The 10,000-nt window shown below is 40.0% G+C and overlaps 2 protein-coding genes across 4 annotated transcripts in view; both read left to right on the forward strand.

The window, feature by feature from the left end:
- LOC137973194 (acetylcholine receptor subunit alpha-like) overlaps positions 1–5,268 on the forward strand; it is a 20,210-nt gene extending 14,942 nt beyond the window's left edge. For both annotated transcript variants that reach the window (XM_068819963.1, XM_068819964.1), the window contains exons 4-6: positions 728–837; positions 1,100–1,344; positions 2,635–5,268. In XM_068819963.1, coding sequence (XP_068676064.1) covers positions 728–837; positions 1,100–1,344; positions 2,635–3,350 — 1,071 coding nt within the window. In that variant the 3' untranslated portion in view covers positions 3,351–5,268. The remainder of the gene's footprint in view (positions 1–727; positions 838–1,099; positions 1,345–2,634) is intronic.
- A 124-nt stretch (positions 5,269–5,392) lies between these two features.
- The window catches only part of LOC137973195 (methyltransferase-like protein 27), a 5,746-nt gene continuing 1,138 nt past the window's right edge, over positions 5,393–10,000 (forward strand). The window contains exons 1-4 of one of the 2 annotated variants that reach the window (XM_068819965.1): positions 5,393–5,544; positions 6,997–7,120; positions 7,633–8,011; positions 8,784–10,000. The exon at positions 8,784–10,000 is cut by the window's right edge and continues 1,138 nt beyond it. In XM_068819965.1, coding sequence (XP_068676066.1) covers positions 7,016–7,120; positions 7,633–8,011; positions 8,784–8,983 — 684 coding nt within the window. In that variant the 5' untranslated portion in view covers positions 5,393–5,544; positions 6,997–7,015 and the 3' untranslated portion in view covers positions 8,984–10,000. Of the gene's footprint in view, positions 5,545–6,434; positions 6,460–6,996; positions 7,121–7,632; positions 8,012–8,783 lie in introns of those variants that run through there. The other variant, XM_068819966.1, reaches the window with a different exon arrangement.

Genomic DNA, 10,000 nt, shown 5'->3' on the forward strand with positions numbered 1-10,000 from the left:
GTTACAATTTATCTTTTTTATTGTGACACTTAATGTGTTGTTGTTTTTTCACCTGTATAAAATGCGTCTTCAGGAATTTGTAGAAAGCACAAATACGTTAGAAATGTCACATTTGAGCATCAGAGAACCTTTTTGCTCGTTTTCCCAAACCGCAATTGTTTCGGTCAGCATGTACAGCGCTGACGAAAGCGCACGCGCATGCGCGATTAGAACATAAATTTGAAGCCGAACGAACGTTGTTATCAAGTAGGTCTGGTTCGTGGATAAGCGCCATTGGTCATCGTCAACAGATGTGGAAATGATATCAACTTTCACTTTGTGACTCAAAAATAAAATCTCAAACGGTTCAGTCTTAATCATGACGCTTTTGATACTTAATGCTTCTATACAAACAGCTGAAAAGAAAGGTTTTGAGTGCGACAACTTGAAAGTATTCAATTTCCCAAGAAGTCGCCAATAGAGTGTTTTTACGCGACGTCACGGCGGAACTGACAAAGTTTCTGATCACGTGAGTGAAATACTCTACAGGCCCAGATCTGTACAAGGCTCACCTATACTTGAATGGTATTACTATGTATTACAAAGTTCAGTTTCAACTTAGGTAATTTATCCCAACTGGCCAACCTCGACTTCTTGGAAGAGGTAAACGCATCTGAAAATTAATATAGTTATACCATTAACATTTGTAATTAGTATAAATAATAAGTGGTTCTTTCTGGCGTTCTAGAAATGGAAGAACGAATTTCTTAAATGGAGAGCTCAGGATTTCGGAGGAATTACTCGAGTGCGGTTTCTTCCGGAAGAGGTCTGGGTTCCAGACATATCTCTTTTCAACAAGTGAGTGCTTGAAAACTGCTTTTTGTGATTTTTCTTCGATACTGTTATTAGACGAATAGCATTGTTTTGTTGGCCAGCTAGAATTATACCGCCCTTGCAGGTTTCTGATCCAATCCACAGTCAAAAATGGAGAAGACTTTTGAACAAGACAGCCTTGGAAGAGGCCCATCATCCTATCTTGTTTTGAGTGAATACAATTTCTTACAGCTCCCGGATAAACATGCAGCCAGTCTCTAACACTAAAGTTTTGTTTGTGTTTCAGTGGTGACGAGGGCGTCACTCTGGCGGGTGGAAGAACTAAATTTGTCACTGACGTGTCGGTCGACCACGAGGGGAATTGTACGTGGAGTGGACCAGCTACTTTTAAAGCAAATTGTGATTTGGTGATTGATGAATGGCCTTTGGATTCTCAGTCTTGTGAATTTGGTTTTGGATCATTTTCTTACGGAATCGACAAAATGAAAATCAAATTGTTTAAGGATAAAACCGGAGGGGGAGAGTTCACTAGTAAGTATATGAATTTCTCGTTAATTTTGTGAATGTTGTCGAACAATAGTCTTTTTGATTGGGAGATTTTGATTTAGTGAAATGACAGAGAAAGTATCCACTGTCAGTTGAAGTTAATCAGTCAATCACTCTCTCAGTTGATTCTCCGGTAATTCAAGTAATTTTAGTCCGTCATTACGTGCGCCGGTTGGTCTGTTGGTTGGTCAGTCGGTCTGTCAATAGTTCAGTAAGTCACTTTCCCTGCAGGCAGAGGTCACATTTCTTTTGCTTTTGCGTTCGCTTTGCTGACGAGTACAGTAAAAAGCGACCTCTGCCATAGGTCGAAACTCACTGTGTTAAGCATGCGCGGTAGTTACTTAGCGACCGAATCCTCACGTGATGCTTCATGTTTGTGTGGGCTCACTTAACAAAAGCGGAATTACTGTAAAAGAATGCGCTGGACACACAGCGGGCTCAAGTCACAGTCAGCAAACATACCGTGGGGCATGCGGTTTGAAGAGTGCCCTCCAAGGTCGTGGACGGTGGTTGGATCAAAGTGAGTCTCGACCCATAGCAGAGGTCTTTTTTCCCGTTCAACGCAAGAAGAAAACAGACCTCTTGCAAACAGGGAATAAGTCAACTGGTCAGTCAGTCAGTGCAATATGAATCCTTTACAAGAGACCGCTAGAATGTGAAAACGTTTTAATCGTACACGTATTAAAACTTGAACGTGGCGGCAAAAAGCAAAGAATATCTTAACGTGCAAGGCATCACGGGCCAACACAAACCGGAAGTACAATGAATCCAATGAATCCTTGTTTACAATCATAACAGTCAGTCCGTAAGTAGGTCAGGCTCCCATTCGGTCAGACAAATGCCAGTCAATCAGTCAGTCGGCATGACACTCTTTCGCCAGGAACCCATGACCCGGAGCCTACAACTCTACTGTGTTCGTGTAACGGGGTTTTCACAGACCGATTTATTTTTAGATTGAATTTCCCGCGAATGAGACTCCCACGGGAGCCCGATGACCAATTACAAGAAATTAAGCTGACGTCATAGGGTCACCGAACCAGAACTGCCCTTGTTTTTTGACCTAATTCGCGGGAAGGGCTAGTCTAAAAATAAACCTACTTGTGAAAACGCCGTTTCACAGACGCTGTATGGAAGATGGGCTCCTGCTTTCGCCCATTCTCTCAGTTACATGTGAAGTTAAAGTCCATGATCTTAGGGCAAATAAAAAGCCCGGCAATCTCGGCTGAGTTGATTTCCTAACAATTGCTCTGATTACTCTGGTCTTTCTTCCTTTAGATCGTTTTGTTTCAAGTGGTGACTGGGATATAAATCAGATTGACTCTAAAATCGACCTTACGGACCACGGTGACTGCTGTCCATTCAACTTCAGCGAAGTTGTTTACACTCTTTATATGACGAGAAAGCCTCTGTATCACTTGTTCTACCTTACATTACCGAGTTGCTTACTCATGATACTTGCACTAACAAGCTTTTTTATACCCGTGGAGAGTGGAGAAAGAGTAGGATTTGTCACTACCATCCTACTTGCGATGATCGTGTTTTTGCTCCTGATCCCGTCGTTTCTTCCGGAAACTTCCGACGGAGTTCCGATGCTTGGAATCGGCTTGCAAGCCACAATGATCATCATATCTTTGGTGCTGTTTGCTAATATTTTTGTGCTGAAGGTGTTCTTTATGGAGGGAACTCCCCCTGAATCGGTGCAAAATCTTTTCACCTTTTGCCGCTGTAAGAAAGGGAAAGCTGTTCAACGGATTCACACCAGTAACGTAGATGTTCAACCCACCCCTCCGGTCATCAAATCGCGCGCATCCATGAACGCAATTGAACTATCCGAACAAACAGCGCAAAGAAAAACCACGCCTTCTGGCTGGGAGGAAAAAGGGGAAGAAATAACATGGCAGAAAGTGTCAGTCAAGTTAGATCACATTTTTTTTGTGATCTTCTTTCTGGTGTCAGTCCTTACTTATATCATAACTTATTTGCGCCTTTAATCACAGAAATGCTTACTAGTCTCGAACGATTCCAGAAATAACTCAAGAACTATTTAATTTAAGAAAAAAACATGGTTGGTAAGAATCACTTCTTCGCGTTCTCACGGTTTGACTTAAACAAGATGCGATCGAATATCCCACGAGGTAAAACTCACATCTGGAAAGATTTCATCGCTTCTACGTCTATTTTATTGCTATTTTTTTAATTGCGAGAATATGAAAATGAATCAACTGCTATCCCTAAACAGGGAAATCAAAGAAACTGTCACTTCTCTTTACTCCCTGTTGCAAAAATTAAAATCTGAAAAGAAAGAGTTTACTTAGGTTTTTTTTTTACTCGAAGAAAATTTAATGCGTCTTTACCCATCCTGCCGTCCTCAGTAGTGTAAAATTCAACCATAGGGAAAAATAAGTAATTTTTTTAATCTTGGGGTGTGTATGAGATCGCGAGGACGGTGGAAATAGCTTACGGCTGGGTTTTACTTTTTACATTCGCAGACGATCATTGGTTTCTTTTTCGAGGACAAATGACAAAAATTTTCTTACTTACTTACTTACATGTAATATTTCGTGGAAATTTTTGTTGTTTGGACATCTCGCCTTTAAACGAAATAACACGCAAACAGCGGTGACAAACATGAATAATGTCATTATTACAAAAAAAAAAAAAAAAAAGAAGAACACTAAACGTTTCGAATGTGTCAACATTCATCATCAGAAGTAACCGTTGAGGGGAAAACTCATAAAAAAATTAGAAAAACGTATGGAAACTGGAAACTAGTTAGAGTGGTTTTCAATTGAGTGTCGAAAGAAATAGGAGAATTACCTTGGTTTTGCATTACTTCACTCATTACTGCAGTTGTTGCAATTTGTCATTTACGTGATGTCAAAGTCGTGTGTGCTTGGGCCCACTTCACAAGTGAAAACCAGTCTTAAATAATAGAGAAAAACGCTGAAAACAAGTAGCAGAGAGACTTAACTGATTTCACATGTAATAAAGCAATTAACAGTGCCCCTTTGTCGACTTCTTCCTCGATCCGCGATGGAGTTTTGACGTCTGTGAATAATCTCTTCTTTTCATTTGTAAAGGAAAGCTTGTTCAAGAAGCTCTTTAAAGCTCGGGTAACCCATCAATCTTAGGTTACCCCGGCACTAACAACGATTTTGCAGGTCGCACTGTGTCAGCACGAACAGTAGCATCGGATATCAACAATATGAATACTTACATAAAGTGCAAAGCTGATGGAACGGTAATTGATGGTTTGCCTCTGACGTCAAGGCGGCCATGATGGGAACTAAACTGTATCATTATGCAAATTATGCGAAAATAAATTGCTATTGTATTCCCTTCTAACACGACCGCCATTTCACGTGGGTGCAAACCAATAATAAGCCGAGTTCGATGATCAATATCAATTCTCAAGGGAGATTTCTAAACAAAACAATATTCAAATTTAACCATAAATCCTCGTAGCCATTTTATTGTGAATATTGAGATATCAAACGTGGCCTTTAGAAAGTTTACAACCAACCTCTGGGACGTCAATAACAATAGAGAAAATGTGCGACTTCTGGTGCCAGTTGTCCATGCCTCAGTTGTTCAAAAGGTGGATAACGCTATCCGCTAGATAAATCACTATCCAGTGGATATATAACAGCGAAATCAATTGCGCTATCCAATGGATAGTGATTTATCGGGTGGATAGCATTATCCACCTTTTGAACGACTGAGGCCTGGTGGACGAACAAAAGAAGCTAATGAGAGATCTTTTGTTTTCTTCCCCATCATGGCGTCGTTGACGTCACATTAGTAATTTTCTGTTGCTTTCCTACGTTAACTGAACAACAACAAACAAACACAGCCACTGAATTCGTGGGTGATAGGTAACCAAGAATTAGAATAATTTTGACGAGGACATCGTTGCAGTTTATTTTGTACAGTCTCGTCCCTTGGTAGCCTCTCGCGGTTTCTTCACGCTTGGGACGAACGCGTGACGAAGCCTTAGGGTGTCTGCGTGGGAGGTGGGTCCCATGGTCACGCAACCGCAACTGACCCGTTGCCTTTCGCAAGGTATTTCGCAAGCTCAATTTTACATTCGACGATTCTTGCAATCTTAACCCTTCCATTTTCCATGTATTAAGTTGCAATCTTTGGATTCCTTACGCCGCTCTGGAGTTTCGTCTCTTATCCTAGGTAAGTTGGGATTGTTTCTTTTGCTGCCCGTCCCTGACTAAGAAGAATGATAAACGGTAACATTTAATGACTTCGTATGAAAGAGTGACCTGTGGAATGTGATCTGTGTTTTAAACCTGTAGAATTCAGGCGAGAATTGGTGTGAATAAATTGAAACATGGGAGTTAAGGCGTGGGAATCGAATGAAATCGAAAAAGTGAAACAGAAACGTTACGCGTGATTGTTGACTATAAGTCTTTTATTTCGGATTAAAAGTTAACCGAATTTGAGCGTTTCGAGAATTAAATAAACACTTTAGCTTTCCCTTTAGCTCCCCCTTTACCTGTGTGGAGTATGGGAGTGCATTTATACATTACGTAAAGGGTGAACGTCTTCAAAGACTTGAAGCAGCGACAAACGTCTTCGCCAACTAAATTTCAATGCCAAATGGACGATTCAATTCAGCTACAGATTAATCATTTGCATATGTATGCAGTGAACATGTATTGTTTATATATGCCTCGTTACTCAAACAATGCCGCTACAAATATATCTTATTAGATGTTTTGGTGTGTAGTATCGCGGCCTATTTTTCGAGTTGTGCTGCATTTTTACGAGCTCGCTAGGACGAGTCAAACTACAAAAAAACGAGTAGAAATGAGTGACAACAATGTGTGAACCATGTGTACATGTGAGTCATGGCTGCTAGTCACGCGAGCCATCATGGTGAGCCACGCGAGTCAATTTTGTATAAATGAGTCAACATGCGAGTCACACAGTTATTGAAAGCTAACGGTTTTAAAATGGGTTCTTAGACTTAAATACTGTTTTTCAGCGCTATTTGAAATGTGTTTTATGCTTATTATTCAACTTTTTTGATCTAAATTTGTAAACAACGGAGAACGTATGACAGATTTGTGCGTGCTGGGCAAAAAGGTAGTCAAGTAGTCTAAATAAGTCAAACTGGCGCTCTACTGTCTAGAGAAAATAAAGCGAAAATTTTCTCTTGCTACTGTGCAATAACCAAGTGTACAATAACTTTCTGCACAATATTGTGGATTATTAAATTCTCAACCTTGCATAATGCAATCTAGCTTTCTCATTGGTTCACTGGATCTCGGTTACCAGCAATTATACCTGCGTTTGACCCTATATGGAAATGAACGTGGCAAATGTCGCTCAGCATTAAATTTTTGGCACCCCAAAGTCACATCACTTTCCGGTCGTTTCTCAAACTTAAATAAAATTTAGCAAAACCGATGGTTGAGAATTTAATAAGGCAATTATTCCATTCGCCCTTGTTGGATATCAAATTGGTAATAGCCAACTCAGCACTACGTGCCTCGTAGATCCTTTTTATGATCTTGTATCCAATACAGGCCCTATTCCCTCAGAGGGAAAAGGACAAGATGATGATCCAATATGGGCTCATGAAAAAATTGTTAAAATAATATTTGTACTTGTTTCGTGCAGCTTTCAAGGGGTTGTTATCATGGCAAGTGTCCAAAAAATCTTAGGAATAGCAGAACTAAGTCCTGAATCAAATGAAGATGATGCTAGGAAAACTTACGACAAGTGGGCTGCAACTTATGAGGAGGTATGCATGCAATGGGGTTGATTACTATGGGGAATGAATGAAGTGGTCCATTTCTGAAGTAACTGTGGTGCTGTGTAGGTGTGAAGTAAAACGTGAAAGTTTGGTTTTATCAAACCAGTGGATAAAACCAAATTTTGGTGATGATGATGATGATGATGATGATGTTTATTATTATCATTGTTATGGTCATGGCCGCTTGGGGATACGAAAATTGGTATCCACGCGCAGCCATGTAATATCCTCTATTTATCCACTGGTGGATAGCCTTATACAAATTTTTAACAACCGAGGTCAGACGTGAGTATGAATATAGGTAAGACCAGTTAGTTAGGTATGGTGCTTTCTACTGTGTCTCTCACGGTTATGGTAGCACTGTTAGGGGGCTCAGATCTTGTTGTCATGGTCACCTCTAAGCACCTCCCTCAGGGCACCCCCTCCAACCTTGCTGCACCCAATCCAAAACTCATATCTCAACTTATAAATTTAATTACTATGCTGATGTGTTTTGTCAGGATACAAATTATAATGGTTACAAGGGACACGTCCTGTGCATGGAGGCTTTCCACGAAGCCTTGAAGTCAAAAGACGTCTTTCCTGCTGCGAGTAAAGAAATGAGGATCCTCGATGCTGGCGCAGGCACTGGGATTATTGGTGAAATGTTGGTTGATCTTGGTTATAGAAACATCGATGGGTTGGATATTTCTCAGAACATGCTTGATTTGGCAGCACCAAAGAATGTCTACAAGCGGCTAATCTGCGCTCCTTTGTCTAAGGACCGCATTGAAGATATTAAGACTGGTGAATATGACATCACCTTGTGCGCGGGAACAATTGTCTATGGACAGGCCAAGCCTGAGGCACTGTATGAGTGTGTGCGGCACCTAAGACCAGGTCAGTCGTAAAACGAACTTCATTTTCTAAAGTTAGAGTGTTACTGCTAGGGAAATTGATTTAAATGAAGGTACAAGTAAGTAAGTTAAAATACGTGTGGAATGAAAGAGGAAAAGATCGAGGCTCCACAAGTTCAGATTCCCTAAAAAGGTCAGGCTCTCCTAGGAGTTTTTTTTGGAACAAGGAAACATGGCTAATTTCAACTGGGGAACAGAGGAACAGCGTCAAAATATTTTAGGGAACAAAAACAAAAACAATTTAAAACAAATTTAGGGATAAAAAGGCTGGGAACAAGTTTCGATGTAATTTGGGGAACAAGGGAACACCAGCAAATATTTGAAGGGAACATGGAGCCCCCTGGGAGGGTCTTAAAGGTGAGGATGTTGAGGCAGATGGCTCCTGGGGACTCTAATACGGAACTACGACGCAGGCGTCACGAAAACGTCACCTCAAAGTATAACTTTTGCGATTATTTCATCTCGATTTATCTCGTGGTACAATGTGGGCGAAGTATCCTAAAAATACATTGGTGCTAGAGGTTTCAGGGTAAAAGTAGACAATAAAAAGTTCACGTCGTCATAAATTCAAATTTGGTGATTTCACTTCGTTGTTATGCAGTGTACCGCAAATATATGTGCGTGCCGTAATACCGACCAAGTAGTGGAAATCGGAAGGTCATAACTTCGATTCTTTTGAAGCAAACTAGGGTTTTTCCCAAGCATACCCGAGTCGTTATTGGTTTATAAATCTGACTTGTTTTTTAACCTTTTAGGAGGTCTGTTTATTTTCACGATCCGTGCCGACTCCTTTGATCCAGTGGAACTTGGTTACAGCACCAAGTTTGAAGAGATGGAGAAAGCTGGGATATGGAGCCTTGTGAAGAGAGAACGACGCGAGCTGTACTCTAATCCACACGAAGAAAAACACAGGGATTGTTACTTGATAACTTACAAAGTTGTAAAAAATAGCTGAAACTGTAGTTATGTGAAAGCTGGGCCACGTTACGAGCATCGATAGGGGTTACTGCTTATGATAGTTTTAAGTGGAAAATTTATACTTTTTATCGGAAAAGGGGTTTCTATTTAGGAATGCGGATGAATATTTCACGAGAAATTTATGTTATTTGTATACAACAAGACCTTTAGGCGCGCTTTACAGAGCACACATAGGAAATCATTTAAGGAGGCTCGAAAGGGTTTTTCGTTTCTACAGTGTTTGTGAAACGATAAAAGATACCAAAGAAGGATAGTTCATAGGGAAGTCAAACTATAAATATCTTTGCAGCTCTATTGTTGGGTAATACTTTAAGGACACTTATGACGTCATGTAGGTTACCATGGCAACATGCCAGGTCCACAAAAAAGCCCTCTAAATTTCAGTTTTTGAAAGTTATCTGAAAAACTAAGTCGGTGACATACCGTTTTGTTGGAAACATCCCTAAATTCTTTAACTTATTAGAAAGTATGACAAAAAGTAGTAGAATTTAAGATACATAAAAAAAGTCGTTTTATAGTTTACAGAAAATTGCACTAGATAACTTTCCCCGAAACGTTTTTATTTGAAGTGCCATCGTGAATGATACGTGCATGCAAAACATCAAGATAGGTCACTACGCAAAAATTTCGAGATAAAGACAAATTTTTTGCGTAGGTTTTATTTCCGGTTCGCACGATTTTACGCGTATTTTCACTTCCGGTGTGTTGCGCAAGATAGTTTTGATAGAAATTTGATTCATTCAGGAGACGCGTGTTTCTTAGTTATGGCATATGTAGGTTACACGCGTGCGCGCAGCCAAAACCCTTTCAAGCCTCCTTAAGGACGGTGCCTACTAATTGAAAAGTATTTTTTCCCGGTTTATGATTATGCACGAAATGTAGATCTTAACAAATGTTATTGAAATCCAAAAAGAAATGTGGGGTTAACCACGCATATTTCAAAGATAATTCAAGAATAATATTTGTAAAAAGCTTTAAATTACAAAACAATGTA

Source organism: Montipora foliosa, chromosome 10, assembly GCF_036669935.1.
Source record: "Montipora foliosa isolate CH-2021 chromosome 10, ASM3666993v2, whole genome shotgun sequence".
Lineage (NCBI taxonomy): Eukaryota > Metazoa > Cnidaria > Anthozoa > Scleractinia > Acroporidae > Montipora > Montipora foliosa.